Source organism: Toxorhynchites rutilus, chromosome 2 (genome assembly GCF_029784135.1).
Source record: "Toxorhynchites rutilus septentrionalis strain SRP chromosome 2, ASM2978413v1, whole genome shotgun sequence".
Lineage (NCBI taxonomy): Eukaryota > Metazoa > Arthropoda > Insecta > Diptera > Culicidae > Toxorhynchites > Toxorhynchites rutilus.
In genome coordinates, this window is record NC_073745.1 from 311,675,448 (window position 1) to 311,693,952 (window position 18,505).

Genomic DNA, 18,505 nt, shown 5'->3' on the forward strand with positions numbered 1-18,505 from the left:
TTATACACACTTTCATGGGAATACACCAGGCAATAATTCTTTCCAATGCTATTTTTATTGCGATAAAGCTCTCCAATTTAATTGATTCAAGCAAGCAAACAGTGTTTTTCATAATAAAATATTTCCTATACTGATCAAAGGCACTCCGTTTCCACGAAAAATGAACTGTCAATTTTCGTACTGGTTTCGTGTGCTTTTCGCCCAGTGCAAAAAAAAATAATTTCGCATGGATTTCATTGTGTACGTCGTCGAGTGTTCACACTAATACTATATCACATTTATTACAACTGCTTTCTTCCGCTAATCACGCCACCATCTTTTTCAATTTCAATCCTTCATGGAAGAGAACATTTTTCTGATGCCTTTTTTCCAATTCGTTCCGGCCATTTTAAACATTTTATCCACTGCATTTAAGCACCATTTTTCAATCAATTTCTTGCTCTTCGGAAAATCAAACATTTGTGTCCTGCATTTAAGCAAAATTATTCAGATAAATATCTTGCTGTTTCGAAAAACCACATTCGATCCACTGCATTTAAGCAACATATTTTCGATATATTTCTTGTTCTCTCGCAAATCGAGCATTTTTCTTGTTTCAATTAAAAAAATGCTTCTACATTAAGTGCCTTCATGGATGGAACATATTGATGCTGCATTTAAGCCATTATTTCATCTCTATATATTTATAGCAATGTTTCGTAGATGGTAGATGCCAACTTTTTCCATTTAGATTACACACCGAATGGGCTCGTCATCCTCGTCGCCAATGTAGTATTTCCCTAGGATCTTCGGATTAAACAGGAACTCAGTAGAACGCATCTGGTCACAATACTAGTTAGAACACGAATGAATCTTTTATTGACGAATCCCCTATAGCTTACATATACGCATATAGCCTACGATTCTCGAAGCTCGATACCAAGGTATATAGAGAGGCAAGGTATATAAGAGAGGTATTACATTTAGCAAGGTTACGATACTACAGTATCCAAACAACACTAAACATTGACTACAGTTTCGCCGGCACGGTTGATTGCCGTTATGAACTAGCACAAAAAAAAGCTGCAAATTATGCCCCAGTGGCGGTACCACGATCAAAGCATTCCTTGAATAAATCATATCACATTAGCCGAGCCAGCTGGCGGAAGCATATGCATAAAGGTTACTAGGTTACTATGTTACTATTTTCAACGACAACTGTTTATTTATTATACTGCTTCAAATACCTTGGACGAAATGAAATGTAACCATACCAACGTAAGTAATAACATAAACAAATCCAAACTTTTCGTCTTGCCATTCCTCATACGTATTTTCTAATTAGTGTAAATTACGAGCCACCTGTTAACTCTACCATCTTGCCCTAACCAAGATTGAGCACCTTGCGAACATTTAGGTGAACATCTACTTCGTCTCAAGGCGCGTAGAAATATATCATAAGGTGGGCCAACTTGCTAAAACCATTCTTCAGCCATCTTGGAAGTCTACTGTGTTTTGTTTGTAAACAAAACACAATACGCTAGTGCCGAAGCTTGCTCCTGATCAGTCTGTCTCTTTCACGCTTCAAGAAAATAATTCCCCTTCTGCTTTCTTCCGTACTGTTTTCATATACCGCTCCCCTACCCAACTTATAGCGAATTCGTTTTTGTTCAGTTTCAACTCCAGTGCCGCACTAACTGCTGTCAAAACGTTTTTTTATTCACTCAGTTTCGCACTCAGTGTCGCACTAGTTCGCCCCGAAAGCTGTTAGTTTCGCACTGAGATGTTTCACGGGTTGGCACTCGGGTTCACCAATACAACTATACTGAACTGTCAAGTTCCGAATATTGTTTTGGAAAATCTAAAAATAAAGACTATGAAAATGGAAAACCTGCTGCTTTTGCTTTAGTATTATTGGAATCGTAATCCAATTCGGATTCTGATTTTGAAGAGTAGAGTAGACGACATTAAGTTACGTGTGCTTTCATTGGGAGGTGAAAATAATGATGGATATTCAGGTGGAATAAATTTCAAAATCAAAATTATGAATGAAAATTTACTTTAACGTATCGAATATTTATTTTATGTGATTAAATAAAAGTTTTATTCCGATATCGCAGAATATTGAACGAAAACTGTGTCTAATGATGGTTTTATATTATAATAGTAATTATTTGTGGAACAAACAGGAAATGCATCGACAAATGGTTAAGTGAGTGTCAGAACTACATGTGTTAGGTAATCAAACAATATTAAGTAAAAATTTTCATTCAATCATTTATATGTTTACACTGCACTGGGCCCTTCTGATCTGATGGAGAACAATTTACCTCCCAAGCACTAATATCAACCACCGCATTCGTGAAACTGAAAACGTTTTTTTATTACAGAGTCAGTTTGGCACTGACTCAGTTTTAAAAACGAATTCGCTATTAGTGACAAAACGGCCTCACCTAGTACCATAGACCGTCTTGCTTCGTCTATGGGCGGCAGGCATTATTGACGGGAGAAGCAATTCATATTATTTTCATTGGGGTCATACCAATCAAAACATATTTTGTTTTGAAGGGATTTAAATCCGCATCGGAATTACTCAAAATTGCTGTTTTTTTTAGCAAAGTAGACTTTAATATGAAGAAAGCAACAAATAAGCGAAAGGAAAAGTATGACAGTGAAACAGGCTTCGAAGGATGGGTAGGTCTTGCATAAAATTGTTAGCATAACTTTCTCAACCGGTGTTCTCGAATTGCGCTAAAATCTACCGTGCCGTAATGGTAATTTGTACTCGACTTTTGTATGGATGTTTATTCGGAGTTTTTTTTTAATGTTTTGATTGTTAATCTACCTTTAAAGAAAGTAAATGCTCGATACAAATTGGTTTAAAATGAAACAACACTTTTGACTATGAAATAATTATAATTCCACATGCCATTTCTCTTAGCGAGATAAAGTATGAAATTTAATCACAATGTATTTTATCGGAATGGAAAGCGAAAGTGAAAACGAACTATAAAAGATGACCAGTTTCTTTTTCTCCTAGGGCGATTACATGGACGCCAAAATTGCGAAATTGGAGGATCAGTATCGCCATACCGCCGCCAACGTGGAAACGAAGCTATCGAATCTGTTCGCTGGAATTTCAATATTCGTCAATGGCTACACAAAACCTTCGGCCGACGAACTTAAAATTTTGATGATGCAACACGGCGGTACTTATCATCACTACAAACGACCTACGACCACATACGTGATCGCCTCGAATCTTCCCGATGTGAAGGTAAAGTCGATAACATCCGAAGTGATCATAGGCCCCCAGTGGGTAGTGGATTGCATAGCGCAGATGCGCATTCTTGATTACAAGACGTATCTGCTATACACTAACCACAAACCTTCGCAGCCAAAGTTGACCTTTGGTATGCAAGATACAAATGTAGATGGTCAGAAAGAGGGAGGTAAGGATGTCAATAAGAACGAGTTTCTAAGTTTGGCGAGTCAATTGGATATCCTCAACAAAAAAATGATGGAATACAACGGTTGTGGAAACCGTGATACCTTAGCCACATCGAAGTTACAAGAAATTGAAAACAAAGATAATTCTTCGCACGACAAGGAAATAGCAGACATGGAGGCACAAATCATTTCAGGTTCTCCTGACGTCTTTGAAAACGATTCTTCAAACGAGTTCAAATCGTCGAAAACGTTGAGCGCTCAGAAAACAGAAGATGAACCTGCTCAAGACGAGTCCAGAAAATCATCTAAAGCTTCCCTGACTGCAACGGACCCTAATTTCCTAACCGAATTCTTCAACAACTCACGTCTTCATCATATAGCAACACTTGGTACGGGATTCAAGCAATACATCGGTGAGCTGCGAGAAACGCACAACGGGAACTTCCCCGAACGGGTAGCATTACAGCATCTTGTGTCGAAGCCGAATGAGTTCGGTAGCGCTGGTCCATTCGTGATGCACATCGATATGGATTGTTTTTTCGTGTCAGTTGGACTTCGAAAGTATCCACACCTTCGGGGACAACCTGTCGCGGTTACCCATTCTAAAGGTTCCGAAGCTGGTAAAATGAACACACGCCCTGGTCAGAATCGTTCGTTGGAGATCGAGCTATACCAGAAACGTCTGGAAGAACGGTACAAGACTCCGGACATCCCGTATCAATCCCGCCTGTTGAACATTGATGATAATAATTCGATGGCAGAGATCGCATCGTGTAGTTACGAGGCGAGGAAAATGGGCGTCAAAAACGGAATGTTCGTTGGTTCGGCACTGAAGCTTTGTCCGAATTTGAAAACCATTCCTTACGATTTCGATGGTTACAAAGAGGTTGCGTACACGCTGTATAACACCATTGCCAAGTAAGTACACCTCTGGGCATAAATATATGTCCAATGCATGTGTGGATCATGATTTTTCGGTGTTTCATTAAGCGACATAAGAAGTTTCAGGAAAGTTATACAAATGTTGTAAAAGTTGCCCAATACCCAAACTCGGTAGAGCGAAGGAATCAACGTTTATGAGTCTGGATTGGAACTTTACAGATTTGAAGTAGAAAGAATTAAGCTAGTTCCTGGATCAAACTGAAATGACTGCTTCCGTAATAATTCCCTACGGAAGCTGATCAGATTTATTCCTTCCAATAAATGACACTGATGGGCGCAACAAAAATCCACCCCCATTTGAAAACAAAGTGTTCCAATATTAAAAGCTTTTCCAAACTTTTCGGTATTCCAGTCGATAGTACGTAAAAGTACGAAATTAGTAGGAAATGACAAAAACACAAAATTGATAGTCAATAAAACCAGTGGCGTCTCGTGAGTAAATTGACTAGTTGTGCACCTACACGGTGAGCCAGCGAAACCCAAAATTTGATAAATTTATGCTCAACATTGCAAAAGATAGAGGCTAATTTGTGCTAGAGGCTGAACTATCTCGTGTTTCCTCATATTTCAAACATTTCTGAGTCTAATTCTTATTTTGAGCTATTTTTCATAATCGTGCGTAGTAGATTGTATATAAATTCAATATTACATTGCATAAGTTTAGATGCGTAATGGAGTGCGATAGAATGTTTCTCAAACATAATATTAGAGTCTTGTTTTCAGAGACGAACTATCCTTTTAATTAAATTTCTTCTGGTGATACGGTAATGAAATTTAAATCGCAAATCAGTCGCAAAAAGGTTTTCCAATAAATTGCTCCTGATGTTGAAGCTCAAGAAGCGATTTGTTCTCAATAGCCATAATCATAAGCTTTTTCAGTCGCTCATCTCCCATCGCTGATCATAAATAGGTTTTCAGTCACGAAGAACTAAAAATTTTTTTTTCGACCGATGCTGTGGTTGGATGAAGCATTAGTATTAACTTTATAATAATAAAACTAATAAAGATAAAACAAAACAAGAATAAAAAAATTTTCGGAAAAATATCGTCAAAACTGCTACCGATCAGTAATTTTATAATCTCCGGTATTTTCTTCTCGGAAAATTCTGCCTTCGTATAGAACACTCGCAGTCCATTTCCTAATTTCACTTTGTCAAAATTAGAGTTCTCGTTGTTGTAGTGTGTGGTACAGAATGTTGGTAAATGGGAAATTTGAAGCGATTGAAGAAAATTGTATCAAAATCCAGCATGTGTCCTTGCAACCCTGGTGCGAGTGAAATCATATCACCATCCCACTTTGTGTCACCTAGATACATTTCTTCTAGACAAGTAGAAATTTCTTTATTATATGTTTCAACTATGTTGATCATCCTAGAGCTTGACCCACCACTTGACTCTGCACAAATTCGGGATCTTCTGCTGCATAAATTTCTTCAACTCGTAATCGTACTTTGGGCTTTGGATAAAGAATGGTGCCAACGGAGCGAGGGAAGAAAAACATTTCCTTGTTTTTGAATTATTCGTGCAAGAGTGCAGAAAAACAATATTGAGAACATGCGTCTTACAATGAATATGAATAGCGTTTGGAAACGACTTCTTTGCGATCGCCTGGATTTTTACTTTATCTCCTGACATCACTCGAGCTCCATCATGCGCAACCAGCTTAGCAGGTGATACGCCAAATTGATGCAGTAAACTAAACTCATTCTGAATTTATTCTGATGTTCCAGAAAATATTACCGTGGTATTTATGAAGACGGAAACCGACATATCCTTCGTAGCCAAAAAGTTACACATGTCCTTATAGTTTCCTCTATTTACAGACGTTATGCTTTCATCGTGACCTCGGAAGCTCAGCCCATGTGAACTGAGAAGACAAACTAATTCAATGAGAATTTTCATGCCCTCTCTGTTTTTCTTCACAATTGAATTATGCTTGTTTCTTACGATTTCATTAGCCATATTTAACTTGTCCACTTTTGGCCGCGGAAAATCTATTTTCGCAATTTCTCTTTCACAGTTCTTTTCGCAAACGGCCTTTTCAAAAATTCATCGACAATATATTGCCCAACAGTGTGATTTGTGATGATTTATCGCGAATCTCAATTGGCACACCGAAAAAAACTGAATGAAATTTTGTCATCTGGAGTGCGCCAATCCGACTGCGAATCTAAAACGTGGATCACCTCACGTGTAAAGCAAAATATGCACGATACATACATAAAATACATATATAAAAGCATCTTAAGCAAAGCGCGCCGATTGTGGATCTGGATCTGGTTGTCTAAACTCGGGTTGCGAGAGAATCGAGAGAGACTATCGATGAGGAGATCTGAGTCAACCCACCACCATTCTCTTCTCTTGTGCACAGAGTCCACTGCACGAAATCGTTGCCAACACATTGGCAGTTTAGTTACCCGAAGCTTCAACACAATTTTATTAATCAGTGTGTAGATATACGTAATTTTTGTGCACTAATCGATGTGCACTGACTGGGGAGAGTATAGAATAAATGGTACAAAATAGAAACCAATATACGTAATTCTGCACAGTGCGTGGACTGGGAGAGCCGTATGTTTTTCATACTTTCGAGACGTTTCTTTTTTTGAGCTCTAGTCTGTGCATAGCAGAGTAGGAGACCGAGATTTTGAGCGTTAATAGCTCCTAAACAGCTGAACGAAATGGTATGATGAACACTTCATTCGAAAGATAAAATATCTACGCGTTATATACTTGTTACTTTTTGATCCAAAAACTTGTTTCAATAGCCTTAACATTGCTTTCAAAACAGGCTATTGAAATCACCAATCGGTATATAAGCGAGCGCCGCACGGAAATCCACTCAGTTATAATTGAACAGCGATTTGAGCATGTTGTCGCTGTTGTGGTGAAGCTAACTTCGCTGATGAACGGTGTCACCAAGAGCCTGGAGAGTGATGCCACTGAAAAGGTGACCAAGAGAATATCAGCATCGAAGAACGGTTCCCCTTGAGACATCGGACAGCCGCCACACACATACACGCGCGAAACTCTTTTCGTTTGGTTGCCATCCAGCATCGAGAAGATTCCGGAAAGATGCCATCGTTGCTGAAAAATAATTTGCCAGCTCCCCTTGGAATTGGAAAATACATTCAAGCGAAAGAGTTTATTTTAATGTTTTCTATCCATATAACACTGCGACCTACGTATAACATTTGGTTATGTGATTTTTCAATCAAGTGCAATTAACAGGTGGTTATCGAGTTAGCATTAAGCACTGGTGGGCTTCGAGTATCGAGAAGAATCTGGAAAGATGTTATCGTTGCTGAAAAATATTTTGCCAGTTTCCTTTGGAATTGAAAAATACATTCAAGCGAAAGAGTTTATTTCTATGTTTTTATCCATATAACAATGCGACCAAATACATTTGGTTTTGTGATTTTTCAATCAAGTGCAATTAGCAGGAAGTCTTCTGAAGATTATTCTTCCCCATCAGTAGGATATTTTCGTATCCAATATTGGATGCGCGCGCAACGGAAAATGTTTTGCATCGCGAAAATCATATAATTTTCAATTGATTATTGCTCAGTCGCTGAAAGTATCCGACGGCAAAAAGCGGACGCGATTCGTGGTTCCGAACAATCGGGTTGGAAAACGGTTCAACAAACACTTCTCCCTCAAAGAACTCTGATCCCGATCACATCGGTTATAAGATGATCAAGATGCTGTCCCCGTTAGGTCAAACCACTCTCCTCGACATCTTTAATGACCTCTGGTTGAAGCACGACTTTCCAGCGGAATGGAAACATAGTATTGTGATCCCCGTTCCCAAAGTCGGCCAGAACAGCTGCTTCGTGCCAATATCCTAGACCGCCTGTACGTCCGAGACCCTAGAGAGAATGGCGAACCAACGGCTCGTCACCTACTTGACCGAAAACAGGAAGTTGGGCTACCAACAATTTGCCTTTCGACCGGGGATGGGCACAAACTCGTATTTCCTCATCCCTTGGAGAGGTGGTAGCTGAAGCCAGGATCTGGAGATGGTAGCCCTGAATCTGGAGAAGGCGTACAACTGAACCTGGATTGAGCTAGTTCGAAAAAACCTGGCTGACTGGGGGGTAGACGGCAACCTGCTGCATTTTGTGAAAAACTTCGCGACAAACTGGACCTTTGAGGTAAAAGTTAGGAACACCAGCTCCACGCGCCTTCATGAAGAAACTGGTGTACCTCAAGGTTCCGTCTTAGCTATCACCCTTTTCCTGATAGCGATGAACAACCTGCTCCGGGTACTATCGAAAGGACTATTCGTATTCACGTATGCGGACGATATTCTTTGGTAGTGGTGGGGAATACGTACAGGGCACCACGCATCAAGATCCAGGCAGCTATCAATGCTATCGGTAAATGGGCTGTCGAACGAGGTTTTCGACAGTCGGGAGTCAAAATCTACAACGACCGCATTCCCCGCCGCAGAAAGTTGAGAATCCTGGGACTGCAATCTGAACTTCCAGCACTATTTCGACGAGATGAAGAAGAACTGTGAGTGTTTTGCATGGACCACAGTGAAATTTTGGACGTTATACTACGTCTCCACCTAACTTCTTCAAATTCACTTGTCCATTGGCTACGAAATTTTTGTACCATTTCTACTCTTACAATATATTTGTAGAATCCCAATCCAATACCAAACCAATCAAACGGTTCTTTCCAGAGCCACCATTTGGAATATCAGGTTAGAAATTTATGAATCTAAAAATCTAAGAATTAAAACAATTAAAAAAATTAAATTGAATTCAAAAACATCTTCCGAATGATCATAGTCCTACGTTAAGCTTTTATTCGTGACCTTAGGCACAGACCCTTATACATTCACACTGAATAATATCATCAATCACTGACGCGTTGACGTTCATTCAAAAACTTAAAGGATTTCTTTTTTTCAACTTATCATCGTGGGTGCCAACTCTTTGTGGGTTACACTCAGGGCGGACCGCCCCCCGTACACTACGCCACTGCTCGTTCGTAACGTCAGTTTTGTCCACCTTGTTGTCTAAAATCGCTCATAAATTCTTAATAGGATTCAAGCCGGGAATTTGGGGTGGCAACATCATTGGTTTGATCCGGGCCGATCGGAAGAATGCTGCTGTTTTCTTCGCAGTGTGCTTCGGGTAATTGTCTTGCTGAAAGGTTTTTTTCTGTGTTATAACGGCTCTCAATACTTTTGACTGATTTTTTACTTTTACCTTCCATTTCGCAAAAATGTCGGAAGCGAGAATTGAACTCGTGACCTTCAGCGTGAGAGGTATACTGCGCCAGATCGCCTCCACATGGTGAAGGTGTAGTTATCCTCCAGCCCCATTTTCAGCATAGATTCTTCCAGGTTCTCGCACAAAATGTCGATGTAACCATCGGCAGTCATAATACTGTTGGTCTGCACTATGTTTCCCACCCCTGCCGACGAAAAACTCACACCATAATGCTTTCACCACCGTGCTTCATATGCCGGTTCTGGAGGTCCTTGTCGCTCTTCCGTCACACTCGGAGTCACATTTTCTTGTTAAAAAGCTCGAAACTGGACTCGTCCGACCAAATAACGCGCTTCCTAAACTCCAGCGGCTTGTTGATATGGTCTCTCGCAAACTGAAGTGGTTTTTTTGTTGATGTTGATGATCATCGTTCGCCTTTCGGCGAAGTACCTCTTTTAGTTCCGTTCCACCGAGCGTCGTCGAATGGTGTGATTGGAAAGGTCCCGATCCAACCTTTCTTCAATCACCCGAATGGTCCTTCGTGGGTTTTCTTTTTCTTTGGCTTTTATGATTAGCGTGTCCGATTTTGCATCAAGCTTACGTTTCGGCAGTCTTCAGAATGCAACTCGGTGCTGATGCGCAACAAGATTTTTGTAACCAGTTGAGCTCCCACTCCTTGTGCACAAATGCGCTCTAGCGAATAAGCACAATCCGAAACACAGATGAAATGTTTGGTTGTCAGCGCCGTTTTTACGCAGAGATTTGCGCCCAGTGTTAAGTTGAGTTTTACGCTGAAATTTACGCCGTGATTGCGCCGTATTTCTATACTGCGTGCTTGAAACTGGATATTTTTCTTCACACAAGCATATACAGTTCAAATGGGTACGCGCTGTTGTTTCTATGCTTTGCTCAGTGTGAGATTTTAGCCACCAAAAAAGACCACCCTCTGAACACTTAGAACGAACGAAGGCAAAGCGGGCGCTAGAATTTGATGTGTATGTGTGTGTGTATAGAATGAGACGCGCATCACACAAGGGAGAAGAAATGTTTAGTATCTGAGTTCTGCGCCGGCTACATTTTGCGCTGTCTTGCTTATGAATTTTGTGCTCTTCGCACCAAGATAGAACACTAGTTTTCTTTGAGCTCGCGCTGATGAAAATTAAACTCAAGCGCAGCGCTGCGTTTGTTTTCTGAAGACTGCTTCCTGGTCGATGGGCCACACTGATGCTTCCGAATTACCAGCTGGACCGCACATCGGCTTACCTCATACTTCTCAGCAATGTTTCGTTGAGGCTAAATAAAATTTCGGACCTGTGTTGAAATTTGCTTTCCAGACATTTTCCGGAAGCTTCCTCAGCGTCAAAAACACGTTACTACCCCAAACAGCAATAAAAATTACGTTTGTGTCAGATGTAAACAACCAGCTGTCAAAACCGAGGGGTGCATCCGAGATGAAGAATAGAAGGTGGGAAGATTCACGAGTTTTGGTTGTGTTAAACTTTGATTGTATTAGTAGCCTGGAAGATTGGAAGTTCACATATCAGGCATACCAGTCAGTTACTCAAATGTTACAACATTGAGTGTGTCAGCGAATAAATTTGAAAGAGGATATATAGAAACTAATGACATATTTCCAAAATATATTTTTCGCATTAGAAAAAAAACAGAACATGTCGCAAACTAAAATGTTTATTTTTTTCTTTGATTTCTTCTTATATCAGAAATAGTATTCTAATGTCTACTACGTTTAGATTTTAGAGCAACTTCATGGAAGTTTTTCTCTTGTCAGCAACTGTAATTACTTTTTTCACAATTAGGGTGTTGAACACTTCATTCGTCTAAAACTAAGACACAAGCGGAAAACTTTTCGTCTCAATCTGGTTCATACGAAGTCAATTAAATTTATTTTTCAAGTGAATTTTACATGAAAAAACTTGCAACCTTTTTTCCCATCCACTGTTGAATGTTTCTCCGTTAAAGGAACAAAAGATAATGTGACTCTGAATTTGTTCATTTACGTTTTTGGTCGACGAACGAGAAGAAAAATGTAATTGAAATTATGTTTAGAATACCTCAATAATTATAACCTCAATAATACTGAAATTTCAGTTTCTGCTAAATTGTCAGTTGGGCTTTCATGATTTTGAACGCTAACATTGTTTTTAAGAAAAAAAATTGTTCGTTCATTTCATCTGCTTATTTTTACTTGTAATAACAACACTTTTCCTATGTAGTGGACTATTATAAGAAAAGTAACATGCATAAACAAAATCTGTGACGTTACAGATTTAAAAATCTTCCCACCTTTCATTTTCCATCTCGGGGTGCATCGATGGATAAAACACGGCAAAACAAATTTACGCAAGGGGATTTTTTTATGTCATATCCTAAAAGTATCAATTTAGGAACAAAAGTACAAGATCTTCACGAACTTCGAGTGCAAATTGTACAACTATTTCTGCGAACGTTGGAAAACTTGAATCTGAAGAACTCTCGTCAGCCGATTCAACAGGGTTTTCGGAAGTATTCGAAACGACACAATTCTACTACTTGCTGTATTCAGATTATGTTAAGGTGGCCGTACACTGTTTGCCCGGAGGTCAAATATTTGATATTTTTTGACAGATAAGGTTTGATTTGATATTTGTACAAACACTATTTTGTTTGCCACTCTTCAATTTTCAACAGTAGTAAACAATATCAAACACCGAACATGGAAAAAACCAACTGAAATATTCAAGGTAACCTAACCATGCACCGACAGGTTCGAAGAACAGACTGAAAAAATATTTTAGGCATCCAATAATTGAATATTTGCTTGTCGTGTTTTGTGTAGAATATATTTGATCAGTACACGTTGGCCAAATTTTATCTGTCAAAAAGAGTCAAATATTTGGCTTCGGTCAAACAGTGTATGAGCACCCTTAGGTTTTTACGATTTTCATTCTATCCTGAAGCTATCCTAAATTTAAATCTACTGTGTGAAAGAAAAAAAATACTAAATGTTAAGCTTATCTATGATTCATCACTGCATTCCAAAGGCAACGGAGCCTAACGCAATAAGAGATGTGTGCGATTGTTTCGGTCCCTTTCTTCTTCTTCTTCTTCTTTTCCTTCGTTTACGGAGACTTTAAATCCAACGATTCATTCGTCTCCGAATCCCTTTCATTTACGTTGTTATATTGCATTAGGATACAGGCAGCTACCAATGCCATCGGTGGGCGGCCGAGGGAGGATTTAGACTTTCAGCGCAGAAGAGCGGCCATATGGTGATTTGCAGCGACAGGCATCAGGGTCCCAACTCCAGGGTCCAGCTATACAAAAACAACATTCCTTGCCGAAAACGCTAAAGATCTTTGGAGTGTTTGTTGACGACAAATTTAGCTTCCTCCGCCATTTCGAGGAAGTTAAGAAGAGCTGTGCCACCCGGTTGAATCTGTTCAAAAACCAATTCCAAACCGCACCGGAGCAACAACAGAAATATCCGGCTATCAGCAGCCGCCTCACCTAGGGCCTTGAACTGACGTGTTTGGCTGAAGGCAAGCTCCCAAAAATCTGGCACCGATCTACAACAAAGCACTACGGACTGTCTCCACTCTCCTGCCATCAAAACCAGTTGCCTCTGTCTGCGCTGAAACTGGAGAACCTTCTTTCGATCTAATCATAGACTCGGCTATCGTAGCCAGGACTGCCAGTTTCTTGTTGAAAACCAGCGGTAGAGGGGAGACCCACCTGACCGCCCTTAGCAACACGTTCCTGCAGCTGGTCAGCACACCAGACCGTTCTTCACTCGGGATGTGCCGCTTGACGACGTGAAGTTGTGGATCACCAACTCTTTCCGCACCTCAGGGCAGTTCCTCAGGAAAAGTCAAGGGCTCGATTGTCAGGTTTGACGATGTTAAAGGAATGAGAGAACAACGAATCCTGTCCAGACTGAGGACCTGTCACTGCTCGGTCTCACGCGTATTCAATAGAGGACCCTTCCACCTACTCTGCGACATCTGTCAAATCCACAACTCCGTCGAGCACTTCTTGTGTGGTTGCCCGAAATTTGATGATCTGTAAGAGACATCTTTTTTTTTTTTTTTTTTTTTTTATCTTCGCTTATTTTTCGTCGGCCTATTTTCGCCACTTTAGTGCCAATCACCGACATCAGGGAGGCGACTCCACCTGTTCCTACCTATCAGACTCAACAACTCATGAGCCGGGCCAACTTCTTTTACTTCCGCTCCGAAGGAAGACGTAACCAGAGATTTTTCGCCTCAGAAAATCCCAACGACGCCAGCTGGGATTGAACCCAGGCCGATCGGATTGTGAGGCTGTTACGCTAACCATACAACCTCTGGCGCCGTCAAGAGACATCTTGAGTACCAGCGCTTGTCTGCTGCCTAAAAGATGCCGAACTATTTTTTTAAGATCTAGTATCTGAACAGTGGATCAGTCAAGAAGATGAAGGGGAATAAGAACACTTCGGCATCTTCAACGGCACGGCTTTCTCTCCATTGACCTGGAGCTGCCATCTGGTCCAACAAGCAAACAGCAAGTTTTTGTTAAGTTATGTTTCGTAAAAGAAGTTATATATGTTTAATTTTTGCGTCCAATTTTTATGTGATAATTTTATGTGCTATCTGTTCCCAGCGACCCCTTGCGGCAATGCCGTCGATAAAGAGGCGAACCAGCCCAGGAGGCAGAAAACCTTCTAAATAAAGAATAAAAAAAATATATTGCATTAGGTTTTATTGCACCTGCTACTGATAGGTGAGATTGTTATTTTAGAATTGAACACCCGATTCGCTCTCATAAAAAAAATCTCGTTCGTTTGTGAATTTAAAATTGAATTGCCAAATTCTTTCGATTTCAATGTCATTTTGCATTTCGCAGATACACTCTGAACATAGAAGCGGTTAGCTGTGACGAAATGTTTGTCGACCTCACCGATCTTGTCAGTAGCACCGGAGTGGATGTTATGGACTTTGTTAGCTTCGTTCGGACGCAAATTAAAGAAGCTACTGGATGTCCATGTTCAGCGGGAGTTGGCGCCAATCGTCTGCAGGCTCGTATGGCAACCAAAAAAGCGAAACCGGATGGGCAATATTACATCGCTCAGGACATGGTTCTCGAGTACATGCGTGAAATCCCTATTGCAGATCTACCGGGTATTGGACCGAGCACCAGTTACAAACTGAAACAAATGTCTTTGGTCAATTGCGAGGATTTGCAGAATATTTCCATCACAATCCTGCAACGTGAGTTCGGGAAAAAGTTTGGGGATACTATATTCCAAGCCTGTCGAGGAATCGACGAACGGCCCCTGGCGTATGAACAAGTTAGGAAATCAGTTTCCGTTGACGTCAATTATGGCATTAGATTTAAAGAGACTGCCGATGTGGATCGTTTCATGAGGCAATTATCAGAAGAGATCCACAAACGACTTATGGAGATCAAAAAGCGCGGCAAACTTATCACAGTGAAGCTGTTAGTTCGTTCTCCCGAAGCACCTGTTGAAACCGCAAAGTTCATGGGACACGGACTTTGTGAAGTTATCACGAAGTCGTGTCCTTTGAAAGACTATACTTGTGATTTGGAAACAATTGTCACAACTGTTCTTTCTTTGATGAAACAAATCACAGTTCCTCCCCAAGAGCTCCGCGGTATTGGACTACAGATATCAAAATTTGATGAGAAGAAATCGTGTAATACAACAAAGAACTTATTGAAGAGTATGTTTCAGAAGGTTGAAGCTAAGAACGAAGCTCTCAAAAAAGAAGTAGTTGTAGATCAAACAGTCGTGAAACCATTCCAACTCGTGACTGAACAAGCTTTATCTAAACTAGAATTATCCCCGACAAAATTGCTTTCAATCACAGCTCCGAATGCTTCACCAGAAAATACACCAAAAAAGCAGGAATCAAAACCACCGTCAGCTGCTAAAGTTGGGAAAGGAAGGGGTCGCCCACCTAAGAGCCTAACACGTAACAAATCCAAACAAAATAACGATATGATTCGATTTTTGCGTGAGACCAAAACCGAGCAGAAAGAGATAACGCTCCCCGATGGTTTCGATCCTGAAGTGTGGGCTGCTCTGCCAGATGAAGTACGAGCTGACGTTATTAAAGACTACAAATTACAAGCTAAATCGAACAGAAGTATTCCCTCAACTCGTCCACAGGAGCAGCCTCCAACGTCCTCGAAAATCGCCCAAGAAGAAACAAAACCAGATAAAATAGTTGTGGATGTGAAATTTCTCCAGGCGCTTCCACCGGAGTTGCGGGTAGAAGTCGAGCGGCAGATTGAGCTGCAAAAAGACACGATGGTTGTAATGAGCAGTGAGCCCGAATTTGAAGAGCGTCTCCGTGTGACGCCGGATTCAAGTACTGCGAAAATGGAAGCGAGTACAGCTACGCAGCCTGACGATAATATACTGTTGAGACCTGATTGGAGAAGTCTGCTCAAAGCATGGATTGATAGTGCCGATGAACCGAAGCAGGTGGATGTGGATATGATAGCTGCCAATGCTTGCGAACTAGTTGAGCAGAAGAAGCTCTACGAGCTGCATCTTTTTTTGCGATTTTTGTTCAGGCTATTGAACGAATGCGACCGCTGCCGTTGGCATCAGGCTTACATAAAGATTGTACAATCAGTTCAATCGATCGTAAGAGAAAAGTATGGAACGAAGCTCGCCGTTTGCTCTAAATTTAACTGTGAAAACAACGATTGTTGTAATGATATTAAATAAAGTTGTTGAGTTTAAAATTTTGGCCAATTTTCATCCGAAAGAAGTGTCTGAGACCTTTGTCACTAACGAAACTTTTCAGGAACAAATCCTACACATCATTTAAAAAATATGATGAACGAGAATTGTATAGCAGAATGTGTAAAGTCTTACGCTTTGCCTCTGCAACAAGCTGCAGCTACTTCGTTAATGGCACATTCCGTGTCCTTTCCCTAGCCGATCAGAGGCCGGAATTGAATTTATACCAAAAACTAGTGGCTTTCCATGGAGTCAATCAACGAAATCATTGAGTCATGAGTTTTCAAACAATTTTTTTTCAGTTGAACTGCGGAAATGGCCATCGTCAAGTACTTTGAGTCCGCCGGATACGCCCGTTCCGGTGTCTATAATATTCTTACATTTATGGAGAAGAATAAGAGCATTGAACTCCGATCGTCCGACAGTGCTACGCGATCGTAAACTGCAGCAGAAGTTAAAGTAGAAGACGGAGGGAAATGTGGCTATATCGTTCCGGTGTTTGGGCCGGGAGGTCAGAGCAACGGGTCAGACAGTGAAAATATACCTAGCGGAGATGGACATGCGGAAACGTAAAGTCAAGACCGGCCGTATCGGGACACTATCCAGTGATCCAGAAACAAAAGCTAAAAGTTATGAGAGTTAACATCTTCCGGTGAAGCGAAACGTAACGGTCGTCATTAACGACGAGACGTATTTAACGATAGATGAGAACGACTGGCAGAGAACTAATTGCTTTAGGCTTCCCATGAACCCCTATGAGGTAAGTTCATCGCCCATAAGTTCCGAAAGAAGGTGATTCTGTGGCTAACCATCAGCGAAAAGAAAGTGTCAAATCCGTACTACTTCCATTCCGCTTCAGAAGTCCGCCAACCCTCCGAACGTCCGCCAGCTGCGATCTATCGAGAATCTCTCGCCAAACCTGAAACGGGTGGTGCACTCCAACATTTTCGTGGCGAAAACGGAGGAGGAACTTATAAATAAAGTTAAGAAAGAACTGAAAAACAGGTCAACAAGTATGTTCTCGACAGCAATTGAAAAGCATAATTTTAGACACCCCCTCCCCCTCCGTGGACAAGCGTGGACATTTCCTATACCCCTCCCCTGTTGTCCACGTGGACATTTCTCCAGTTTTTGGGAAAAATCAAGAAAATTCTATTTTTTCCCTTAAATTTCATTTCAAGATTGTTGTTATTGTCTATTCCATGTTTTATTGATAAAAATGATAACCTTATTAATAGTAACGATTTGTTTTGAATACTTCGTTTTTTTATTAAATTGTCCGGGAAGTTCAATATTTATACATACAAGTGGGAACAAAGTGGTCACCCTAAGAAATATGCCCATTTCCGGCGTCCACAACCCGATTCAATTCCCATTTATCGAAGAATATTACAGTTGAACTCATTTTTCTTCAAGATAGAAGACGGCTTTTACTATAAAAATTCGAAATAGTACACTTTTTATCATTAGAAAAAAAAATGAAAAATCGAAATTTTTTTTGCTCGGAGGTAAAGTGGTCACTCGCACATATCAATGAGGTACATATCGAGGTGGAGCAGTAGGCGAAGTATATCTGTATTGGCAAGCAAAATATCGTGTCGTAATTATTTGCATTCAATATGGAATGTATATGGAAGAAACTAAACAATGTTCAAAGTACTCACGGTTGCATGATAATTTGAGCCGAAATTCTCATGAAATCGTTCAACTGTTTGTTTTTTAACAGATGACAATTGTATTGCGGCTTATTTCGATTGTTTATTTAGTAAAAAGGTCCAGAGAGCAGTCGTATACTTAGATCTCGAAAGCAGTAACATTTTCGGTGAATTTTTTATTAATTGCCGATTATTTTCTCACAACATACACACCGACACTGAAAGCCTTCTAAACATTAACTTTGTCACGTTAAAATAATGAAAGTTCGTTTGTTTCTATGAACGTGGGGGAGTGAAAATGGCACATGGAAATATCACTTTTATCTGTATTTTTCGACGTGATTTCACAAATATTCACTACACAATGTCATATTCGTTTCATATTCAGCGGGAACTCTAATAAAATGTACGTTTTTAATTGATAAAACACTTCCTGAAAATAGCATTTTCACATGGATTTGCTAGGCAATCAAATATAAACATAACAACTGACGTCACTATTT

General features: G+C 40.3%; 1 protein-coding gene across 1 annotated transcript; it reads left to right on the forward strand.

Annotated features, from left to right (window-relative positions):
- The first annotated feature begins 2,524 nt into the window (after positions 1-2,524).
- On the forward strand, positions 2,525-16,349 carry LOC129769303 (DNA repair protein Rev1). The gene is made up of 3 exons (XM_055771458.1): positions 2,525-2,673; positions 3,020-4,347; positions 14,478-16,349. Exons 1-3 carry the CDS (start codon positions 2,611-2,613, stop codon positions 16,330-16,332), a joined length of 3,246 nt encoding a protein of 1,081 aa, XP_055627433.1. The 5' UTR covers positions 2,525-2,610; the 3' UTR covers positions 16,333-16,349.
- The last annotated feature ends 2,156 nt before the right edge of the window (positions 16,350-18,505 follow it).

What these genes read in the sequence shown, in the direction of transcription:
- LOC129769303 (XM_055771458.1), top strand. Translation starts at nt 2,611, where the DNA reads ATGAAGAAAGCAACAAATAAGCGAAAGGAAAAGTATGACAGTGAAACA. An exon ending in AAACAGGCTTCGAAGGATGG is followed by an intron (nt 2,674 to 3,019) that starts GTAGGTCTTGCA and finishes TTTTTCTCCTAG; the next exon opens with GGCGATTACATGGACGCCAA. An exon ending in CTGTATAACACCATTGCCAA is followed by an intron (nt 4,348 to 14,477) that starts GTAAGTACACCT and finishes TGCATTTCGCAG; the next exon opens with ATACACTCTGAACATAGAAG.